At 39.3% G+C, this 25,097-nt stretch overlaps 1 protein-coding gene across 2 annotated transcripts in view; it reads left to right on the forward strand.

Moving 5' to 3' along the window:
* PBX3 (PBX homeobox 3) overlaps positions 1-25,097 on the forward strand; it is a 205,816-nt gene that overhangs the window by 173,572 nt on the left and 7,147 nt on the right. For both annotated transcript variants that reach the window (XM_028107887.2, XM_028107888.2), the window contains exon 5: positions 1,050-1,185. In XM_028107887.2, coding sequence (XP_027963688.1) covers positions 1,050-1,185 — 136 coding nt within the window. The remainder of the gene's footprint in view (positions 1-1,049; positions 1,186-25,097) is intronic.

Raw genomic sequence — 25,097 nt, forward strand, 5'->3', positions numbered from 1 at the left:
TGACCATTGCAGTTGTCCCCTTAAACATCTACATTTCCTGGGGCACCTGGGTGGCTCAGTCAGTTGAGCATCTACCTTTGGCTCAGGTCATGATCTCAGGATCCTGGGATCAATCCCCACGTTGTCGGGCTCTCTGCTCAGTGGGTAGTCTGCTTCTCCCTCTCCCTGCTTGCTCTCTCGTTCTCTGTCAAATGAGTGAATAAAATCTTTTTCAAAAAATCTGCATTTCCTTTCATGCCCTCCTCCAACTATTCTCAGCAGTCAGAATGATCTTTTTGGAACTTAAAATTTAAAGCCTTTAATAGCTTCCTATTACACTTAAAATCCAAAAATTCTTACGGATCCACTTAGCCTGTGTATAATCTGGCATCTGCCCATCCTTCCATACTCAACTCACACATTTCCTGATTTTTACCGTGTTCCGGTCTCCTCTACCCCTTTGAACTTTCCAAGCTCGTTTCTGTTTCAAAACCACTTTCTCTGCTCGTTCCTCTTCCCATTCTACTCTTTATCTGAGTAATGCCTACACTTTCTCCAGGTCTCGGATTCAGTGTCACTCCTTCAAGGAAACCTTTCCTGACTCTGTAATCTATGTTAAATTTCCTTCTTATACCTTATACTTTTCCTTCATGACACTTGATATGGTCACCATGATTTGTATTTTTTTCCGTGTTACATGTCTAATGGCTTTCTTCCCCCTAACTTTCTGCTCTCTCCAATCTCCTGTAAACTCTCTGATAGACCTTACCTGTTTTGTTCCCACTGGATCTTCATTGAATACCTATAACACAGTAGATCCTTGTTGAATAAATTAAAGAATCAAGTTAATTGTGCTTCACATTCTTGTATTTTTAGTGATCCTCTATCTTAAAATGATTTGTAAAGTGCTTTGGAGGGTGCCAGGGGCATAACTGCAATATCATTGTGATAAATCAGACCCTAAGAATGTTTAAAAATAGAAATTATTTTTTTCGTATAATTCTAATCAGTATATCCCTCTTTGGTTAAGGCTGACTATAACTATAATTCTCTCTTGGTTCTTGTCATAGACGAAAAAGGCGTAACTTCAGTAAACAGGCCACAGAAATCTTGAATGAATATTTTTACTCACACCTCAGTAACCCCTACCCCAGTGAAGAAGCCAAAGAGGAGCTGGCCAAGAAATGCAGCATCACAGTGTCACAGGTGAGAGGACACCGTGGGTCTGTCTTGTTTCCCTGTTGATATAGGAACCCTATTTTTTGCTCAGGGTATCACCAAATTTCAGATCCATGTGTTCCATCATCAAAGAAGATAAAAAGAAAATATAGATATTCCCACATTTTTATGCAAGCTTTTAAAGCTTAGGTGATTTTTTTTTTTAATCCTAAGTGGCAAGGAATCAAGATAATCACCCACCACCCCAGTGTAAATCTTCTATAGAGAGGACATAAACATGCCATGGGGAGAGACACAGTTTATTCTTAAGTGACTCTTCAGTAAATGGCATGTAGTCCTGCTTTCCCTGATTTAGATGACTGACCTAAGCTTCTACCAGTGAGAAACCAATTTATTTGTTGCCGAAAGGAAATTTAATATAACTCTTTGGTGAAAGCTTTGAGGAATTCACTAAGTCTTTTCTTGGTAACCATGCTATGATATTTGGGTCCCAAGGATTTCTTTGCTTCCTTGTTATTCATTAAACAGAAGAATTAAGTTTATACATATCACTGTTTTTTGGGTTGTTGTTGTTGTTTTGTTTTGTTTTTAACATTTATTTGTAATAAATTGTGACCCTGAAATTAGCTGTCATCTTCTAACAAAAATACATTTAGTTTTAGGCAGATAGGTGGGTATTTAGGTTGAGGATTGGAGACAAACAAATGAACAACTGTACCTCCTTATAAAATAAGTATATTTTACTGGCATTAGCTCTAAAATATAATTTTATTTAAATACTTATACTGTTGTTTATAGATTGACATCGAGATAGCTTTTCTTTATAGCACGCAAATGTGGTAATTGCCAACCAGCTATTGCAGTGGAACTTAAGGAAAAGCTGACCCTTGGCAGAAATTTCAATGTTCCCTTTTGGTCATGGGTCACAAAAATTTTAAAGTAGTTTCTAAATAAATACTGCTGCTGTACATATGAAGTCCAAGATATTAAAGATCCCCTTCAGATTCTACTGAAAGTTTTGTATCAGTATTTTAAGTCATTGTTCTTTAAGGGATTAAGGTCTGGGTTTGAGATGATTTCTAGCTTCTGTTTTGGCATTACTTTCCATAGAACCTCTAGAACAACCTTCAGTTTATAATTATGCTATCATTTAAGAGTTAGTGTCATTCTCTTATGAAATAGTGGCTTATCTTGATTCCTCTTGCCCAGTTTGAAATGGAATATAGTTGATTTGAGTTACCAACTTGTGAAGATGTATATAAAACATTCCTGTCTGGGTTATATAGTACTCACTGCCACTTAAAATATTAAGGAACAGTCTAATGTGCTGGGCCATATAGGGAAAATGAAATTAAGTGGGTGTTTTTCTGGTGTGTGCTTTTCCCCTGAACATTAGTGAAAGGATTGGGCTCATGCTAAACGTCAGTTGATGATGCCGAGCCCCATTTTCAGGCTCTCCCAAGAGCTCTCTGACTTTAGAATTCAAATGTTTGCAGGGCCAATTTCAATTAAGGTGTTTTCATGTCTCTGCTTCTTTTTTACTTCTATAACATAGTTACCATTGGAGAATAACACAGATTATATACATTTTTTGAAAGTGATAAGATCCTGGCTTTTCATTAGTATAGTACTAGCATTTTGTGTCTAATGTAGGACTTGCCTAACACATGCTGTGTAATAAGTGGGAGAAAAGTTTCCTTCTGACTGCTCCGAACCAGGGAGGTTTTGCTCTACTTCTAAAATAGGCTAGGAACACATTACTTACTTTTTTAAGTATATTACTATATTCATTTCACTTATTTTCTGATAGAAAAACAGCTTTGTTAGGTTAAAAAAATTTTTTTTGGTAATTGCTTCAGACATGGAAATAATAGAGACTTAGAATAGTCTGTCTACAAAGCAGACTTGCTGACCTTTTTTCTCCCAGTTCAGCCTTTCAAATGCAGAATTTCAGGGATCTGTTTAAGCATTAAATTGTGACAATTTCTTCCCCTCTTACCCTTTTCCTGCCTAAAGAAGTTAATTTCCCCTCAACAATTCCCCTCCTACACATCTCTGAAGTGGGAACAATGATGTTATCATTTTAAGTATTAGACATCAATTGCTAGCCTTATAAATTAGTGCCCTATTATTTAAGTTGTTTAGAGGTGAAACCAGAGAATGTTCCAGAACTGACAGGTTAACTACTTTCTAAAGAGAAAAAGTATTGTTTAAAATATACATCATACTTAAAATACAATTAAATTTAGAATCCAGAAATCGTTCATATACAAAACTAACTTAGGGGTGCCTGGGTGGCTCAGTTGGTTAGGCGACTGCCTTCGTCTCAGGTCATGATCCTGGAGTCCCGGGATTGAGTCTCGCATCCGCTTCTCCCTCTGACCCTCTTCCCTCTTGTGCTCTCTATCTCTCATTCTCTCTCTCTCAAATAAATAAATAAAATCTTTAAAAAAAAAAACTAACTTAAAAAAATTGAAATCCAGTGAAAACAGGCAATTGTAGCAACACAATTTTTGCTAGATTTAGGGTATATGAAACTGATTTATTCTTTATTGCTTAAAATACTGCTTAAAATAATAATTGAGAATAAGTAAGGAACTTTCAAAAGAAAATGTAAGGAAATATCTTTAGTACTTTGAGGGTAGGAAAAAATTTCTTAAAAAGACCATAAAAAGTATAAACAACAAAGGAAAAGATAAATTTAGTGCTAAGATGTTTATCAAAATACTTAATAAAGACTGAAACATCAACATTATGTAACTATTTTGGTAAAGATTGGATCAGGCAGGAGTCATCAGTAGATATTAAATCTAGGGAGAAATTTTGATGAAGAAGATGGTCTTAAAGTGGCTCTCCATAGGCCCTTTGTTGGTTGCAAGGGTTAAAAAAAAAAAAGCAATTATAGAGTGGAGAAATGGAACAAAACCCTGATCAGGTGATTAGAAGCAACATCACCAAAGTGGGACAGGTGGACATTGTGGGTAGTGTTTCATCCAAGAAAGTAACCTGAATCTAATCACTAGAAAACATCAGACAAACAAAATGAGGAGTGTTCTGTTAGGGAAAAAAGGAGGATGGGAGCAGTATTCTTGAAAAATGTCAGAGAAAGGCCATGGAAATGTTTCACACTAAAAGAGGATAGAGACATGACAGGTAAATGCAATACCTCACCCTAGACTGGATCTTATACTAAAGGGGAAAAAATGCCGTGAAGGATATTGGGTTAGGTTTATTTAAGTCAATTATAATTTGTAATTGTACTACCGTTCTATAAGAGAACATCTCTGGTCTTAGGGAATACACACTGACTTACGTAGGGATAAAGGGCCATGACGTATATAATTTACTCTCATATGGTTCAGGAAAAAAGTGTGCGTGTCTGTGTGTTTATATGTGTGTGCATGTATATATGTAAACACATACACACAAACGTATGAACACAGAGGGAGAGTGTGCATGCATGAGTACACACAGATGATAAAACAAATGGGGCAGAATGTTTAATAACAGGTGAATATGAGTAGAAGGCATACACAGATGTTCTTTGTACTGTTTTTATTTTTGCAAGTTTGAAATCATTTCCAATAAAACCTTTTTTAAAATGTGAAGACAGCCCACAGACTGCAAGAAGGGATTTGTAAGTGTATGTGCAAGATGAATATCCAAAATACAGAAGGAATTCCTATAAATTAATAAGAAAAAACATAAATAAGGACCTCACAGAATAATATATTCAGTTATATGAGAAGATCCTTATTAATAATCAGGAAAATGTTATTCAAGAACTGCAATGAAATCACATTTTACATATCCCAGGTTGCGGCAGAAAATCCTAAATTTGACCATTCCAAGCCCACACATAGTTGGCAAGAATATACAGTAGCAGGAACTCTTAAATATTCTTGGTGGGAATGTAAATGGGTATAGCTACTTGGAAAACTTTTGGCATTATCTTATAAATTTGAATGTACCTATACCATTAAATCCATAATTTTACCTCTAAGTGAAATTGCTCTAGAAAACTTCTTGTGTACGTATATCAGGAGACATGGGTGAAAATATTCATTGTAACATTATTTGAAAATGGTAAAAAACTTGAAGTAAGAAAGTTGTCCATTGATTGCGGAAATGGATAAATCCATTGTGGTATAATCCCATTACAGGTTACTATATAGCCATGAAAAGGGATGATCTACAACTACGTACACCCAATTTGAATGAATCTTAGAAACATAATAATGAGTGAAAAATGCAAATTGCAGAGGATGAGACTCTTGATCTCAGGGTCATGAATTCAAGCCCCACGTTGGGCATGGAGCCTACTTTATGTATTTATTTATTTTTAAATTTATCTTACAGAGAAAGAGAGCACAAGCAGGGGAGTGGGGAAGGGACAGGGGGAAAGGGAGAAACAGACCCCCAGCTGAGCAGGGAGCCTGACTCCGGGCTCCATCCCAGGCCCTGGGATCATGACTGAGCCACCAGGCACCCCGGAGACTACTTTAAAAAAAAAAGTTCAAAAACAGGCGAAATTGATCTTAGTGTTAAAAGTCAGGATAAAAGTGATTACCCTTGGGAGAATAGTGATTGGAAAGGTGATGTTTCTTTCTTTCTTTTTTAAAGTTTTATTTATTTTAGAGAGGGAGAGAGAACGCACACACGAGGTTGAACAGGGGGCGCAGAGGGAGAGAGAGAAAGAAACTTGTGGGGCTTGATCTCACCACGGTGAGATCACCACCTGAGCTGAAACCAAGAGTCAAACGCTTAACTGACTGAGCCACCCAGACACCCCTGATGTTTCTTGATCTCAGTGATGGTTTCATGGGTGTCTTCACTTTTTGGAAAATTCATCATGCTCTCTACCGTGTGCCTCCTTTTTGGCATATATATATTTCACTTGACTAAAAAGTTTACTACTTACACAACAACAAGCCTGCCCTCATGGAGCTTATATTTTCCTGGGAGAGTGCAAACAGATAAAATAAGTAAATGAGATGATAAATTAGAATAAAGTGATAGGTGTTATGGAGAAAAATAAAGGAGGGAAGGAGAACAGGGAGTGAAGTGTGCAATTTTTAATAGAATGGTAAAGAAAGCCTCCCTTGAGAAAATATCTTTTGGTAAAGATTGAAGGAGAGAATGAACAAGCCATGTGGCTAATAGGTGAAGAACATTCCAGGCAGAGGGAACAATAAGTGCAAAGGGCCTGAGGTAAAAGTTGCCTGAGCAAGTGGGAGAAGTAGTAGGAGATGAAGTCAGAGAGATCCTGAGATCCAAATGGTGCAGTGGCCTTGGACACCACGGTAATGGCGGATGTTTCCTCTGAGTGAAGTGGAAAGCTGGGGAGTGGCATGATTTCACTTAAAGTTTAGCAGGATCACCATGGCAGCTGTATGGACAATAGAGTGAGGGGCAAGGAGAAGCAGCCACCAGTTAGGGTTCTTTGCAATAATCCAGGCAGAAGGTGCCGGTGACTTGGGCCAAGAGGTTTGTAGTAGAGATGATGAGAAGTGGCTGGATTCCAGATAATTGTGACGGTACAGCCAGGAGGGTTTACTGACAGATGAAATGTAGGATGTGAGAAAGAAAGTCAAGGAGGACTCGAACATTTTTGGCTTGAGCAGCAGAAAGATGCAGTTTTCATTAAGTATGATGGGGAGGGATTTGGGAGGAGCAGGTTTTTCAGGGGGAAAGGAGATCAGGAGTTTGGTCTTACATATGAAGTTAATATATATTATTATATTATTATAGTTTTTAAAATTCACTATATATTATATAAATAGGCACTGGTAAATGAAAAATTTACAGTTTATGTTAGTCTTACATTAATTTGTGCTAATATATTATAAATATAAATGTCCTTAACATAGACTTGCAGGTTGAACTTAGAATTTGAGATCTCTGATTTCTTAAGACTTGGTTTGGTTGAGTAAGGTGGAGTTCCCCTTTTTTTACATAACACCCTGAAAATTCACAAAAGAAGAAATTATTTCAAATGTCATAAGCATTGAGAATCATACTTAAATTGTCACATATTCTTAATTAGTGAAGGAGATATTAATATGCTTTTACTTTTTGAAATAAAGCTAACTTGCATTGATTATTCAAATTAGCAAGTCACAAAAAACTTCATTGTTCTCCTGATTCCAATTTTGAGTTTAAAGAACTCTGGCCCCTACTTTCTCTGCTAGGTGTTTTTAGAATGAAAAATGTTCACTTATTCTTCATAGCTACTGTAATTGAAATGTACTGTAAAGAAAGGATTGATTTTTTTTTTTTAACGGATGAGAACCTGAAATAGTAAAGAGGTTAATTGGCAACATTAAGATTCATTCATTCATTCATTCAACTAACGTATTTTAGAGCTTTTAAAGCGGTGCACAAGACCCGCTTTTCTAACAGTCTAGTGTGGAAAAAATTATTATCTAACCCTTACAGATGAGGAGACTGATGTTCAGAGAGGTTAAGTGATTTGACAGAGTCACAAGTCTTTACAAGTGGGAGAGCTGGAGGTTCTTCTTACACACAGGTTCTTGATAAAAAGCAAGAGAGTAGATTTTTACTTTTTTTTTTTTTTTTTTCCCCCTGCAAGAGGCAGTGTGATTCCTCTATCCCTGGGGCCCCAGCTGCAGAGTCCTGGTTTGTGAGGCCCAGGCCTGGGCTTCTATCACAAGGACTGCATCATTTCCCCCTAAGCTGCTTTGGACACTCCAGGCTAGTTAGTAGCCTGAGGTCTCCTTCCTCATTAAACTACTTATTCCAAAGCAGTGAATATTCAGTAAGCTAATTAAAATTTGTAAGTAAGATTTCCTTATTAAAAAAAATCTATTAAAATAAGAAGAAGCCCGTTAAAATAATAATTAGAGCAGGAAAAAAAGGATGACTATCAAATTACAGTATCTTTTTCAGCTATCCATAAAGGACCTGTTCAGTGGCTTTGGCAGGAGATAGAAGGCAGGAGTGGGTTTCTCCTGTAAATATGCAGTTGGTGAACTGGAGACAAGGTGAAGGAAAGTGGCAGCTATTTTGTTACAGTGGTTCTTTCACTTGTCTTAAAAGAAGGCTACAGACCCTGTGTTCTATAAAGGCTCTGCTTGTGGGTCCTAGTGGAGATAGACATCATTAAACAGTGTGCAAAGAACAAAGGAGCAGGTTGTAAAGAGATGGGAGCTTTGAGGCTGCTGTAACACTGAATACAGAGAAGGCGTATATCTGCAAGATTTAAAGAAAACAGAAGCCTCTGATTTGTTGTTTCTGTCTTCTCTACAAACAGTCAGTACCGTGATTAGCAGGGTACCTCCAGTTGGCTCCAGTGGTGTCAGGTATTTTATTTCTTTTAAATTGACATTTTTTTGAGAAGAACCTCTTAACACTCGTTTGATTATAATGCCCAAACTAAGGATAGAGAGACTATTTCCAGCTTTGATGTAGTGGTTTTTGAGTTTTCCTATACCTAGAAGAAGCCATGATCATGATTAGAATTTGAGATCTCTGATTTCTTAAGACTTGGTTTGGTTGATTAAGGTGGAGTTCCCCTTTTTTTACATAACACCCTGAAAATTCACAAAAGAAGAAATTATTTCTTCTGGGTCCCTCCAGTTTTTGTCCCCTTCACCTTCTTCTGCCTAGTTCTTCCCTCTGAGTATTCCTAGCAGTCTCTCCTCATTGCATCTCACCTTGCCATCGCCTTGCTTCTCTGAGGCATGTCAGACCAGTAGGCCAACATATCAGTCAGGCTCCCAGAAGAAAACAGATGGCACACTCACATTAGAGTAATTCGAGGAGAGTTTAATAAAGTGACTGTTTACAGAAGTGTGCGCAGAGTGTAGGGAAACCACAAAGGGCAATACTAGTAATGCTCGGTTCTGTTATTACCCCTGGCCTTGAAGAGATAGATGAAGGATTACCAGAACCAAGACATAGAAGCTGCATTTGGAAGGATAGTAACTGAAACCTTAAGTAAAAGCAGTTTTACACTGAGGGAGTAAGGGGAACGATTACTCTGATGTTACTTTTCTTCCCTTTCCTCATCTCCCACCAGTGACTTCCTTTGGCTAGAAGCCTCTTGGGGCCCAGAGTGGTGTAGAGAGTAGGTAGGGAGGAGTGAACAGAAGATACACAGTGTAGCCCAAAGAACAAGGCACCAGATTAGAAGGGACTCCAAGTTCAAGCCTGCCGGCTCCTCACTCATGTTGACTCTGTGATAGTCCTACCCAGGAGATCTGGCATTCTCCAGAGATGCTCTTGGGCTTCCTTTGTCTTTGTGTTTTGGCTTGTCTTCTCCTTTCCTGATTTTTCTGTTAGCCATGCAGAAAGCGTATTACTTTTCTAAAATGAATATGGATTTTGAGAGTAGAAGCTACAAACAAGGTAAATAAATTAATTTGATCCAGCCAAAAGTATTTGGGTTTTTGGGCTATTTTCCTAATGCATTCAACAGGTCCTGATGCATTCAACAGGCCTACTGTAAGCACTGTGCTTGGCCCTGTGGCAAACAAAGGTGAATTAGTTAGGGTTCTTCTCCCTGAGAAATGTCAGATTTCTTGGGGGAAACAGACAAACGTGTTACTGACAGGATACAAAAGTTACCTGGGGGAGTACACAGGGCCATGTGGGTGCCATTTGGACTGTGGTAGAAGGATGGGTTTACTTTATACTGAGAGCATTAGGAAGGTTCCCAAAGTATTAGTTCTGTGACCTCCGGGCAAGTCATTCAACCTCACTGTGCCTCATTTCCTCATAGGTTTAATTTGGATAAAAACAGCATGTACTTAATCAGGTTATGGGAGTTTCAGTGAGATAATATATGTAAAGTACCTAGCAGAGTGCCTATCACAGCGTAAGGAGAAGATATAATAATAATTATTATTGTGCTGTTTATGCTGTTTCTCCTGCCTGGAATGGTCTGACCCTAACCACCCCCCACAAAAATGTATAAACATTTTATTAATTACTACACTTTCAAAGCTCACTTCGACTGTCAGTTCTTCAAGAAAGCTTTCCTTGTACTCCCAGTTCGTATCCTCCATTATGTGTTCTCATAGCTTCTTATACTTTCCCTTGATAGCACTTATCACAATTATAACTAAATAATGAATTGTTTTGTTTTGTTTTTAAAGTGAACTCTAGGGGCACCTGCGTGGCTCACTTGGTTAAGCATCTGACTTTGGGCTCAGGTTATGATTTCGGGTCCTGGGATTGAGCCCTGCAATGGGCTCTATGCTCAGCGGGCAGTCTGCTTGTCCCTCTCCCTCCGCCCCTCCCCCTGCTTGTGCTCTGTCTCTGTCTCAAATAAATAAATAAAATCTTAAAAAAATAAATAAAGTGAACTCTACACCCCACGTGGGGCTCAAACTCATGACCCTTGAGATCAAGAGTCACATGCTCCACCAACTGAACCAGCCAGATGCCCCAAATAATGAATTGTTTCAATTTTAGTATACGTGCTGCTGAAATGAGCACTAAATAATTAATTGTTTAATTCTCTTCCCCTGATGGATGGTGAATTCCATGTTGATCAGGACTGCAGTCTTATTCAGCACTGTATTCTTAAGCCTAACACAGTGTCTAGCACCTTGACACTCAATGACTGTTGAAGAAATGATTTAAGTAGTAAGTCACATTTGACCCTGATTGGAGAAGGTCTGGAATTATGATGTGTAGATGTTTAGATGTCTGCAATTATGCCTGCATTTATGAGGTTGAGCAGTCTAGATGTCTGTTTTGCATTAATTAATTTATTCAACAATATTCATTCAACTAGTAATTTTTGGTCATGGTGCTATATTTAACAGTGACTACAACAAAGATTCTGTCCTTGTGGAGCTTACAGTCTAGTGAGGAGAGAAGAATAATATATACCTTAATTGAGGTACATATTCATAAAATATTATGTATAATTATAAATAATAACATAATTATGTATTATGTCATACTAGTAAGTGCTATGAAGGAAAATAAGGAAGATAAGGGTTTCTGGATTGGGTGGTATGATCAGATTTATGAGAGCTAAATCTAGCACCAATGTATAAGATCAATTTGAAGGAGAAACCACTAGAATGAGAGTGACTACATAAGAGATTATTGGTATAATCCAGGAAAGAGGTGGTGAGGACTAAAATTAGGCCACTGAAAGTAGAAAACAGGATGGATTTGAAAAGCATTTTGAAGGCAGAACTTATATTTTGGAAATTGGGTAAACAATTGGATGTGAATGTGAGGAGGAAAGAGTGTTAGACGATGGCTAAGGTTTTTAGCCTAAATAATTGAAGATGGTGATACTATTATCTGATAAAGGAAACACATGAGGAAATGCTTGTTTGATGGAGGGAAAATTAAAGCTTTGTGGTAGTTATGCCAGGTTTGCATTGCCATCAGCACCTCAGTTGGGAAATGTTCAGTTTGGAAGTATAACCTATGAGAAAAGTCAGGGTTAAATATGTAGCTTGGGAGTCATCCATTTAAGTTCATAGTTGAGGCCCTGGGAATGGATGATGTTGTCCAGGGAATTTGTAGATAAGAAGAAAATAAGGCCAGGAGAAATGACTTTTCCTTGGGTCGTTTGTCAATTCTGAGTGAGTGACTAAGAGGCTGAGAGGTTAAGCAATGCTTTTGACAACTTCGTAGGGAATTGGTGTCCAGACGTCTAGGACCTACCAGGGGAGGCTACCTTATTTCCCTTGAGTGAGGCCTTAGACTGCTAGGGCTGCTCCCTAGCAAGGGTACATTGGAAGTACGTAGACTCTCACAGAGACTGTAATTCTGCTTCAAATACCTGTCCTTGAAATTGGATTGCAAGTACTTGTAGGTGCCTGGACAAAGCAAATATAGTTATTTTTGTAGAAAAAGTTAGCAACATTCTAAGCTTCAAGCTATTTCTATAAACAAAGCAAATACAACATTGGGCACACAAGCAGAGAAAAACAGACATACAAGAAGACATGGCAACATATACTAAAACCAACAGAAACAACAGACAATAGAAACAGACCCATAGAAATCTAAAAAATAAAAGGATCCTATAAGGACTGTAAAATAACTGCTTAATATATATAAGGAAATAAAAGACAAAATGGTGAATTTTATCAGAGGATTGGAAACCATAAAAAAATTCAAATGGAAATTCTAGAACCAAAAATATAGTAACCAAAATTAAGAATTCCGTGTATGGATTTAAAAGCAGATTAGACATAGTTGAAGGGAAAATTAGTGAACAGGGAGATGGATCACAAGAAAATAACCATACTAAAGAATGGAGAGACAGTAGAATAGAAATTCAGAAAAATAGGGACATTGAGGATACAGTAAGAAGTCTAACATAAATGTAATTGGAGCCCCAGAAGCAAATGTAAGAGTGGGTCAGAAGCAGTGTTTAAAATGTAAAGGCTGATAACTTTCCAAAACTGATGGAAGATTCTAAGCCCTAGATTCATGAAAAACTACAGTCCCCAAACAGAATGAGTATATAGGAATCCACACTGAACAAGGTTGAAACAAAAGCAGTCAGAAGGGAAAATAAGATTGCCTTCAAAGAAACAGCAATTAGACTAACAACTGATTTCTTAAGAGAATAAAACCAAAATAACCAAGTAGAATGATATCGTTAAGAGATGAACTAAATTAAATGTCAACCTAGAATTCTGCATCTGCCAAAAGCACCCTTTGATAGTGGGGATGAAATAAAGTAAAAACTTGAGAGAATTTGTACCATTTTCTCACAAAAGGAAGTATAAAAAATAGTCTTCATGCAGAAGTAAAAAAGATACCACGTAGAGGGTGGGAGATGCAGGAAGGGTGGAAAACAAAGGGTAAATGTGTGTGTGAATATAAATGAATATTGATTGTTTAAAATAATAATAATAATGTCCTATTGGTTTATAATATGTATAGAATTAAAATATACAACAATAATGCCTCATAAGTTCTGAGGGGAGGGTAAGTGTACTAATACTCTTGCGTTTGCTGCAAAAGGTAATGAAAATACCAGTTAATGTAAAAGTAACAGTTAGACTTTGATAGTCATGAATGTGTAATCTCTAGGGTAGTCACTAAGGAATACTAAAAGAATACATAACTTCCAAACTAATAAAGAAGGAAAAAATTGTTTAAAAAGAAGGAATAATTTTTTAAAATAAGCAGTCTAAAAGAAGGCAAGAAAGGGAGAAACATTGTAAGTGGGACAAATAGGAAGCACTTAGTAAAATGGTAGCTTTATACCCAAATATACCAGTAATTCCATTAAGTATAAATGTATTGAGTACTCTAATAGGCAAATATTGTCGGGTAAGACATAAATATGAAACCTAATTATGGGTTTTTTAAGAGACACATCTAAAACAGAAGGACATAAAATGAAAATAACAGAATGGGAAAAAATATAACATGTAAACAATAACCAAAAGAAGGTTGGTGTTTCTTTGTTAATATCAGATAAAGAATACATCAAGGCAAAAAGTTTTACTAGAGATGAAGAGAGGCACTAAATAATAATGACACAGCAGCTCTGTATTTGTGTGTACCAATTTTAGCAGAAGCTCAAAGAACATAAAGCAAAACTTACAAAATTTCAAGAAAAACAGATAAATCCACAATCACTGTAGATTTTTGCACATTGAACACCTCCCCCCCCACACACACACATGCAATCAGTAAGGACATAGAGTGGTGCTTGCTTCTAAAACTTTAGCACACGTAAGAAGAATGATCAGGAGAGTTTGTTAGAATACAGATTCCTGGGCCCTGTTCCTGAAAGTTATAATTCAAAGGGTCTGTGATGGGGCTCAGGAGTAGAAGGGGCTAAAAGACCTAATTGGGTCACCCCCACTGGGATCTTGTCAGGTGACTGGATCAAAGATCAAGGGAGAGAAGTTTTGGAGTAATTTATTTCCTTTTCTTCTTCTTGACTTCCTAAAATTAGATATTTAGACTATTGCCCTACAGGTACATCAGATTCTTTGCCAAAACTAAGTTTTTTTACTTACGTTCTCTTTGAGAAGTGGTACTATCTTTCCATATCAGTTTTTTTTTTGAAAAATTGGCACTTTTAACTCCAGCTGACTGTACATTCAGTATAGGAAGGTGGAGAGAAGTCACTCAGACCACTCCACGACTATTAAGTTGCACTGTGACCTTGAGCAAATTATTTAACCTGAACTGATTTTTTTTCAACCTGTAAAAGTAGGATGGTGATAATCTCTTCAGAGTTTGAGGGCTAAATGAGATCATATATGTAGAATGTCTAGTATAGGGCCTGGTATATCATGAGTGCTCAATAGATGCTAATTTGTCACCCATTCACCAGAGTTTTCCTGCTGGATATGTGGTGCCTACAAAGCCTTGTCAAGGTTCTAGAAGAAGGGGGAAAGAGGCTCTGGCCTTTGGCAAACTAGTGTGCTAGCAGCCTCCAGCCCTTAGTTTTTCACAGGCTCCGTAATGGAGAGAGCCGGAAAGGCGCCGTGGTTGTGGGTGAGTGGCGAGTGGGGTTGTGTCTAAATTCTTAGTCTCTGAGTAGACCTACCCTTGGTGTATTCTTTATTCTAAAAGTGCATGTGATTCATTTTCAGTGAGAAATAATTATGTATGTTGAAAGGTTTTTGAGGATAGGTATTACCATTTTAAATAAATTCAATGAAATCTTCTGGATTTTTAAAAAGCAAAGAGAACTGGGGTGTGTATGTAGTCGGGAGTGGTGGTTGAATAAATTAGGGTTTCCATGAAATAAAAGGCTTGGCTGTAGGGCTTCTTCACATAGGACACTGAATACATTTTGATGTTTTCTGTTACATGAAACTTACCTGGACAAAATATCTACTTCACTGTTGTTTAAAAAGCATTCTTGAGTCTTAATTTGGGGATGCCGATGATGTGTTGCCTGGGAGGTGGCTCCACCTTTCCGTGCAGCTGGTGGGAGGCACTCCACAGTTAGTACGTCATTGTTTCAAAATCTGCCAGGCTGGGGCGCCTGGGTGGCTCAGTTGTTAAGCGTCTGCCTTCTGCTTGCGTCATGATCCCAGGGTCCTGGGATCGAGCCCCGCATTGAGCTCCCTGCTCGGCGGGGAGCCTGCTTCTCCCTCTCCCACTCCCCCTGCTTGTGTTCCTTCTCTCGCTGTTTCTCTCTCTGTCAAATAAATAAAATCTTTAAAAAAAAAAAAAATCTGCCAGGCTTTCCGTGGAATCTATTCAGCTGCACACCTAACGCTTTTTTTTTTTTTAATGAGAGAAGTAATTTTAAAGAAAAAAGTCTTTAGCTGAAAATGTCATCTGTGGTAATTTAGAACCACCCCGAAGCACGTGTTTTAGGGAGATGAACGGTGTCATTTGTTTTTTGTGTACTGTGGCCGCGAGGCTGATGTTTTATATACTTTTGCAGATGAGCCTCTTTGTGAATGTCATAAGCAGTTATCAGTCTATCACGCATAGAGTAGAAAGGGCAAAGCCAAACTGTAAGGGTGTCAGTACATTATGGCAATAAAATTTTTCACAGCCTCAAATAAAAAAAAAAATACAGTACTTGACAAGTGACTCTGTTTTAAATAATTTCAAATACTATAGAAACTGAATTTCTGTGTGTCCACTTCTCCCATTAGAAGTGGGTTGTGTTTCAAAAGTTGGTTTTCAAGTCAGTTGTTAGGAATTTGGAACTTACCTTCTAAAAAGAAAACATAATGGTTCAGAATAGTGGGCTAGCCCACATTTTAACCCTACAGGAGCCAGAATACTTTGCACTCACAAAGCACAATATTACTCTTGTAGCCCTAGCCACTTAATACAATGGAAAAGAAATAAAATTGCATGAACAATTTCTGCAGAGTACTAAGAAAAGACAGGTCTTAGTAGATAAGGCATAGTGGAAAAAGGACAAGAAAGATTGGGTGACCTCAGGCAAGTTACGTAAACTTTCTTACCTCAGTTTTTAAGTCTGTAAACTGGGTCTTTGAGGGGGCTAAATGAGCTAATGCATGTAACAATGAGCTCTCCATAATGGCCGCTGTTACTAATACAGGTACAAGGAGGAACCAAACCCAGGTTTCCTACAAATTCTAGGTCCAGTGCATTGTCTTGCATGTGGTTATGTTGGGACAGGAGTGAGGAGGGACGAGGAGGCTCAGGTAGTGCTGTCAGCTCTTTGTGCGTGACCTTGGCCCAGAGGTCTGTGGCAGACAGTAGCTGTCAGTCTGGGTGTTACCCACCTCTAGTAGGAAGTTTATGATGCTGCGTTATGCAGAGGGGGGGCACCCCCTTTTCCCTTCTCTCACTGCTGCCTCTTCCCTATTGCCAGTTCCCCTCCAACCCCCCAGCACTAGAGGCATGGACTGGCTCTCCCAGAATCCAGTGCTCCTGGGAGAAGGGCACCTTGAGCTTAGTGACTAAAGGAAGCAAGCAAAGCTGGCAGAGGGTTTTTGTGGCTTGTTAAAGAAAAGGGAAAAGTAACATTTTGGAGGGTGCCTCGTACATCCCAGGCACAGTCCTGGGCATTTTAACACATTTTCTCATTTAATTTTCATGACAGCCCCCTTAGGAGTAGGTGTGGTTATCCCATCTTGCAGACCAGGAAAGGAAAACCTTAGATGGCACGATGAAGGGTCGCATAGCTAGGAAATCACAGAGCTGGGATTCACACACAGGTCTGTCTGGCTGTCAGGCCCTCGCTCCAGCTGCCCTCTGGGTTCTCAAGGGAATGCACACATACGGTTTTCTACGGTGAGTCCAGCCTTTCTGTCCTTATATAAACTTGACTAAATGTGTACCCTTGGGAAGGAGAGGAGTGGAATGAGATTTAGCTTATTAACACCATTAACTTTAAAAATTGAACAGTGTCTGGCTTCCATCCCTCATTTCAAATTGAATCACATAATGGGGATGAAAACATATTGATTAGGGAAAAACTATTTATTAGAGGTAAAATTGTTTACCATGTAAATATGCTACATGTTCCATTATACACAACTTGGCATTTCAACATTTCATAATCTGTTGCATTTAATTAGGCACAGTACATAAAGTGTGCATCACAAGTAAACAGGGGAAACACAATGGCAAATTTTTCTAAGATTTGTGCTTCATAAATTTTCAGTTTCCTAATCTCAGTAATGATGTTTTAGTGTAGCTGCTGCTTTTCCAAACAAACGCTGATCTTCTCCCTAATGTATTTTATGCAAGGAAGCAAAACTAAGGATGGACTCTAAAGTTCTGCACTTCTGCTTCTTGAAGAATAAGTCTTTACATAATAATTTTTCTCTTTTATTTAACATTGTTGTTAAAATGATAAATGTAGAGGGGCGCCTGGGTGGCTCAGATGGTTAGGCGTCTGCCTTTGGCTCAGGTCATGATCCCAGGGTCCTGGGATCAAGTCCCATATCGGATTCTCTGCTAGGTGGGGAGCCTGCTTCTCCCTCTGCCTCTCTCTCTCTCTCTCTCTCTCTGACTGTCATGAATAAATAAATAAAACATTAAAAAAATGATAAATGTAGAGATAGAATGTGAAATGTAAGATACAATTAATGCTAACTAATTAATAAACTGGTTTGCAGTGACTGTAGAGACATTGTAGGTGGTTTAGCTTTATAATTTGAACATGGCGTTTTCAAAGCAGTCTGGGAAATTTTAATGGCTTGAGACTTACAAAGCATCTGATTTTAATTATTTCAAGAATTCTTGGACCTGCCAAGCTTATCCTCCTGATAGAATACAGGAATGGGACTGTTGATTCCTGTGGTTGTGTGGGCCAGCACAGGGCCTGGTACACTCTGAGAGATTGTTAAATGACTTCTAACCAATATTTTTAAGAGGCAGATTGGTTCCTTTTTTCTTTGTAAAGTACATTTTTCTAATTAAAAAAAAAACAATACCTGCTTATCTGAAATCAATTTGGATATTATTTGAAAACATACAGAAAAACACATAGAAATTACCTATAAATCCACTCTAAAAGATAATCACATATTGATTGGTATGTGCATCCTAATACTTTTTTCCTGTGTACATGCGTGTGTGTATATGTGTGCATGTATGAATATTTTTACCCTCCAAAATCTCGTTCTGTATGAAAGAAAAAAATGCCCTTTGCTCCTCTTTATAATATATTGTGAATATTTCCCCATGTCAATAAATATTCTTCCTCAACATTTTTAATCAATGATCATATCCCATTATACAGATGTGTTATAAATCTACTTTTTTTTTCTAGTACAAGTAGGACTCTAGTGAATCTCTTTGCACATATATCTCTATTTCCTCAAGGTAACTTCTTAGTAATGCTGATTCAAAGGATCTGTGCATATTTGTTGGCTTACTCTCCAGAAAGGTTATGCTAAATATTAAGGAAACTGTATCGCCTTAGGTTTCCTTCTTTAATCAGAATGTTTTTGATTTCCTGAAGCTGACAAATTCATTTTTGTCTAGCTCCAAAAGGTCATGGTGACACATAGAAGTGGTTGCCTGAATAAGCCCCATTTTTTTATTTATTATTATTTTTTTCTTATTAACATATAATGTATTATTTGTTTCGGGGATACGGGTCTGTGACTCATCAGTCTTACACAATTCACAGCGCTCACCATAGTACATACCCTCCCCAGTGTCCATCACCCAGCCACCCCATCCCTCCCACCCCCCACCACCCCAGCAACCCTCAGTTTGTTTCCTGAGATAAAGAGTCTCTTATGGTTTGTCTCCCTCTCTGGTTTCATCTTGTTTCATTTTTCCCTCCCTTCCCCTACGATCCTTTGTCTTGTTTCTCAAATTCCTCATATCAGTGAGATCATATGATACTTGTCTTTTTCTGATTGACTTATTTCGAATAAGCCCCTTTTTTATAGCCAGAGGTCTTTAATAGGCACACCCCATCAGAGGGGCTCCCGCACTGTACTCACACAAAAAAGTTAAAATGAAACCAGAGTTAGCCTGTTCACTTAAGGCAGCAGTCTCGAACTAGGTCCACAAAGTAGCTGAAGATCTTCCAGAGGTTAGTAGGACATGGTGGTTCTAAGATTTTCACTGGCCAACTTGCCTTAAATATGTATATACTCTTTTTTAAAATCCATGAGCCTCAGAAAGCTGCTGCGGTGGAAGCATTGTGTGGGGTTTTTCCCTCCTCCACTTTATCACTTGCCGTTTTTCCACTTTATGAAAGGAAATCTCCCATCCTATATGATGGCCCATTGCCCGAAGTGTGAGACCCTCTCTGGTCCCCACCAAGGAATTGTATAAAATACTGGTGATAACCAAACCGCCTTCAATTAGCACTTTATAACCCTGCACCCCTCATTAAGAAGTGCATGTGTGTGGGGCGCCCGGGTGGCTCAGTCGTTAAGCCTTCGGCTTAACCCTGCCTTCGGCGCAGGTCATGGTCCCGGGGTCCTGGGATCGAGCCCCGCATCGGGCTCCCTGCTCGGTGGGAAGCCTGCTTCTCCCTCTCCCACTCCCCCTGCTTGCGTTCCTTCTCTCTCTGTGTCTCTCTCTGTCAAATAAATAAATAAAATCTAAAAAAAAAAAAAAGAAATGCATGTGTGATCAAAAAAAAAAAAAAATTTTACTTTTGATGGTCCAAGCAGGTACTTTTATTTATTGGAATAAGTCTTTTTATTGCTTTGATCAATTTTAGACTAATTGTAATAGTAGCTTAATCCAGAAAGAGATATTAAATATGTAGAGCCTTATAATTACAGGAAATAAAAACAGTTTAAATTTTCAATTTCCATATATTTTTTTGTAGAGCATAAAAGTATTTTGTATTAGGAGAATATGGAAGGGAAATGTAATGGAAATACACTTCTAAGAACAAAAGGGAATGCAAATTTTTGACTGTTAAAGAAAAGCAAGTTTATGTATTTTTTAAAATGGATAGTGGGTATCAAATTGCTTTGCTATTTAAATTTGGTTGGATACATTTTAAAGAATAGTGTTACAGTTTTATTTTAAAGTGTCAACATTTATGACATACTGAAATAACATTGTTTACAGCTGTATAAACTTATAATGAAAAAAAGTTGATGCCAACTTCAGAAATGTGCAAAGGACAAAATGTGTGTGAGCGGGTACCTGATTATTCAAAATTTCTTTAGGGAGTATTCCAGCAAAAAGTGTGCTACCCACTGACACAGGACAGGTACCTGGCTGGGAAGGCTGCCTTGCCTGGCCTCAGGTGTCCTCACCTGAACCCATTCCCCACTGCACTTTCTAGAAATCTAAGGCTCAGCCTTCATCTTCCCTCCGCTTCTCTTCCACTTAGTGAGGCCTTGCCGAAGGGCGGTGTGAGGTGGCCTGCAGGGAGCCTCTTTAGGCTTTCCCTTTCCTAGAATGCTCTCCCTTGTCCTGGTCCTGGTCCGTAGCCAGAGCCCAGAGTCTGCTACTCCTTCGGGTGCCTGCACACACACACACCCTCTGGTACCCATGCCTAACCCTGCCCCTCGCTGTGCCCTCGTGCTCCCCGGTGGGAATGGTCCTCTCTGGTTAGTCCTCCACTCCGAAGTCCCATCTTTCAGAAACATTCCTTGGATCTCCGTTCCTCTTTTCCTTTAGAATGGTTTCTCCTTCCTGTCTCACTACAACGGTGGGGTTTAGAGATTGAGAGGGGAAAAGGGAGTTAAGTGACAGAGCAGGAAGAGGGAGGTAGCCGCTGAAGGTTTTGGCTTGTTCACGTCAACAGAGCTTCTAGAGGTTTGTGCTTCTGAAGTATGCAGTCTCAATAAAAACACTGTTGAGCTGAATTGAAGCTGAGTCCCGTTAAGGCTCCACCTTCCCTCAGAAGTCTCCTCCGACTTCCCGGACCTGCTGGCACTCCTCTTCCTCCAGATCCCTGCCACACGTGGCATCTGTACTGTGCATCTGGGTGTGCGATCACCACTGTCCTGCGATTTCTGTGAATTGTTTTGCGTGTCTAGCATTGTTGTTTAATCAGATTGCAAATTCTAGGCAGGTAGAGGTACATGTTTATTTGTTCTTTTCTCTCCTCATGGCACATAGTACAGTACTGACCATACCAGATACTCAGTAAACATCCCGATTGTTATAAAAAAGGAAAAACTGGATGTTGAAACCTGGTGTTGAAACCTGGATCTGTCACACTTTGCTATCCGATTTTGGGCAACTTGCATAGTCTGGATCTCTTGTTCCTTGGTTGATGTAACATGGGTGATAGTAATAGGTAATAGTCATCAGATAATTACCATGGGCCAAATCATCAACATACCCAACAATTCGATGAGTTTGTCTTTTTTTAGATTCCACATATAAAAACATTTAACTTTTTAAAAGCGATTGGCAGTCTGCTGCTGGATTGAGTTAGGAAAATGCCTGGCTCTAGCAAACGGGTGAGACCAGAAGCTTTTCTGGCCGCTTCTTGGCCTTGCAGAAGGGCCCCAGAAAATCAGCAGCCTGCAGAATGTTCACTACTCATTTTCCCAGTGGCCAAAAGCTCACAGTCTGGGAGCTGATAGCAGTGACCGTCAGTAGAAGAAGGAGTGTACTTTTATTCTTATTTTCTCTTTTTTTTCTCATTTTTAACTGATCTTAAAATCTTGTCAGACCCTTTGCCTCTGCACAGTCCAGAGTCATGAATCCTTGATTCGTGGCTCAAAAGAGAAGCACAGGACAGTGTATTCCCTTTCTCTCCACCAGTTTCTTGCCTGTGTTTCTATTCTGGGACCAACACAGATCATTCCAGTTCAGAGATGGAGCAGGCTCAGCTCTGCTTACTGTCCCGTGTGTATGGCCTGGCTCCAGGGTGAGAACCGTGTAGGAGGGACATGTGTGATCCGTAGCTTTTGGTGCTTCCTATAGGGTGAGGGTGGAGATTCGCTTGGAACTAATTGTCCCCATCTGTTTTTAAAAGGTGACAGAAATTCCTGAACTTGGGTGTCGATTCATACATTAATTACACTGATCTTAGCTGCAGTGGCGTGGTCTTAATAGCTGATTGCTGCAATGCCCAAATCTGTGATCTCAGAATGTGACGTGCATATTTTAATTTGAGAAATAGTTTAACATTTTTAGATATTCATTTAGATGTGGTTATGCAGGTTAAACATAACGTATGATCACTGCTTCTTTCATTGCTTCCAATTAAACCTTGCTTGTTAGTTTAACCTCTAGGTAATCCCATCAAACAATTGGTGTCAAGGAAACACTGTCCACAGTAGCTTCGGATGAGTGGCCATTAATTTTAATTGCCTTGATATTAAAGATTAAGAAGTATTGGGACTAGCAGAACAGAAACGATCTGATGTCAAGCAAATCCACTTGCTAAAGCTTCCCCAGGCTGCTGGTGATATTAAAATTTTACTGTGAGAATTAAATAAACCTTTATTAGTGATGACTGTTGTTTGATTGGTCCAGGGGTATGCATAAACACAGGATTCTTGCATATCTAGAGATGAGGCCCTTCAGTGGTACAGAGATTCCTCAATTATGAAACTGTTAATAAAGCTGTAATCTGATTTTCCAGGCTAGGTTTCATTAATGTATTATAGCTTCTCTGATTGTCAAGGTAATATTAACTACAAAGTACGGAATCCAACAGAGAATTGTTTAGAAGAGGAGAATTCGAAGATGGGCCTTTGTTGCTAAATTCAGAGTTGGGGAATTTTCATTAATTATACTTAAGAAATGCCAAATTCCCACTCAACCAGGAATATCTCCCTTTGCACTGTAGATATATTCAATATTTAACTCTTTCAAAGGCCTGCCAGTCTTATTCAGACAAACTAGAGTGATGTATATTGAGGGAGCTTTTTGAGAACCAGCTCTCTGGGTCTGTCTCCTGAGCTCAGAATGTGCTTGTGAAACATGAGGTAGGGTCTGAGAGAACGTGCTTTAACCAGCATAATCAGAAAGGATCCTTTATGGTCCTTTCTCAGTCTTGAGTCAGAACTTTTGTTTTTAGAGTCCTATAATTTTGGTATGGGAATGGATCCTAACAGTCACTGAGGCTGACTTCTCCTGGTGCAGAAATCCCTCCCAGAACATCTGTCTCCATGTTCTTGTAGGCCTGGGTCCCACATCAGCATCATCTCTGGCTTCTCCCTCTCCCCCGACCTGTATAGCTGGTCTGTGGCAGATTCCGCCAATGCCTCCCGCATGATAGCTGCCCTCTCCATAACTACTGCTTTGCCTGGTTCCAGTCTTCATTGCCTCCTCACCTGTATACTCCCATAGCTCTTCCTCCCACTGCCACATCCTACTCGATGCTCATGTGCTCTTGCCCCAAGCATATGGGGCTCGAAGGGAAGGCAAAGAAGGCCAGTGGCCTAGTGGGGTTCAGTCCCTCGGGGCTGTTTGAGACCCTCATATTATCACCATCTAGGTGTTGGAACTAAGACCAATGATTAGAAACGAGAGGGAACCAGATCGAACTGAATATCCGTTAGAATCATCCAACGGTGGAATCGGGGTCTTTGTAAGGTAGGAAGTACCACGTCTATAGAGGTGGAGATGCTATGAACACAAAGAGAAAACAGAAGGAGGTGCAGGTGTAGAGGACACATGAATGCCATTTTAGACCTATTGAGTTGGAGGTTGTGGCAAAACATTTATATGTTAATATCTTTAAAATCAAGAACTGAAATTCTTCATACAAGTTAGAGCTAGAGATGGAAATCTGGGAGCCATCCACACCGAGACAATGACTGAAATCATTAATATGGATAAGATTGCTCAAGGAGAAGAGAGAAGAGGGCCAAGAGCTGAGGTTTAGAGAACACTCACTCACACACACACCCACCCTGGCGTATCAGACACTGCTGAAACATCAGAGAAGGAAAGAGAAGAGGCCATTGGATTTGGGACAGGTGTTATGCCTGTATAACCACCTCAGTCAGCCACCTAGCCCTTGAGATTAAGATTAAATGAGAAAAGGTATGCAGAGGGCTTTGTGTAATGCTTGACACATAGGAGATAGTCATTGAGCGGTAGTTATTATAACCACTACTATTTGATATGAAGACAGGAAGTGATATATACAGTCCGTAGCGGGTGGGGTGGGGGAATAATAGAGGAACAGAAACAGCTGGAAAGTCCGCATCTCTAGCGTATTTACTTCCTGATGAGTTTTGGCTTGTTTCTGTCTGATGAACCTATGCTCATGGTTGCTGCATGGATCCTAGTGAACGTGCCTGCATATGTATATGCGTGCATGCAGTGATTCCCCAGTATGAGACAGCATGTGGGCAGTGGCAAGGCCAACATTGTCTTCCTCACTTGGCTTCCTTGCCAGGGTTCTCTGGCTTCTTCTGGAAGGATGAGTGCCAAAGTGGAAGAACGAGAGTTCTATTTCCAAAGCAATTAAACTCTTGGCAGAGAAGGTCAGTAAGCGTGCCCGCTGGTGTAAACTGGGTTGGGGGGCTCATACGACTCCTTATTGTTCCTCTGGGCCTCTGAATAGCTGTTCAGAATAGAACAGTGACCCACCCAGCCTGATACCACAGCAACATGCCCCTTTGACAGATTATTTAAGAAATTATTGAAGAGAATTTTTAAACTGTTACTTTAACAAAAGGGAGGTCAGAGCCTTTTATATAGCAGGTGGGTACCTTTTTATAACCTGCTGTGTAGGTTTTCGTTTCTTTATATAGCTCAGCTACAGGTGCCTGAACACATCATGTAACTATGAGCAATGAGTCTTGGGCTGAAGTTTTGCTGTCAGTGAAATGTGATGAACTCTTCCTGTTGCCAGGTTCCTCTTTAGAAATCTCTTCCATTTGCACGGGCTGACATCATAAGTAGTGTGTAAAAGACATAAGTATATTCCACCTGATGAAATCAGAGCTGCTCCCCTATATTTGCATTTGGCCTTATTGGAATTCCTTGAATTTCAAGTTGTGACCTTCTCGTGTGGTAACTGGCAGGGCATGAGCAGCCATCTTGGCAGACACACAGAACCTTCTAAGACAGAGGACAAAGGGATCGTTCATCCATTATTAATTGATGTTACTCTTTTCAGCAGA

The sequence above is a fragment of the Eumetopias jubatus genome, unplaced genomic scaffold, assembly GCF_037043125.1.
Source record: "Eumetopias jubatus isolate StellerSeaLion01/CBP00866 unplaced genomic scaffold, mEumJub1_p1.0 scaffold_15, whole genome shotgun sequence".
NCBI classification, from domain to species: domain Eukaryota; kingdom Metazoa; phylum Chordata; class Mammalia; order Carnivora; family Otariidae; genus Eumetopias; species Eumetopias jubatus.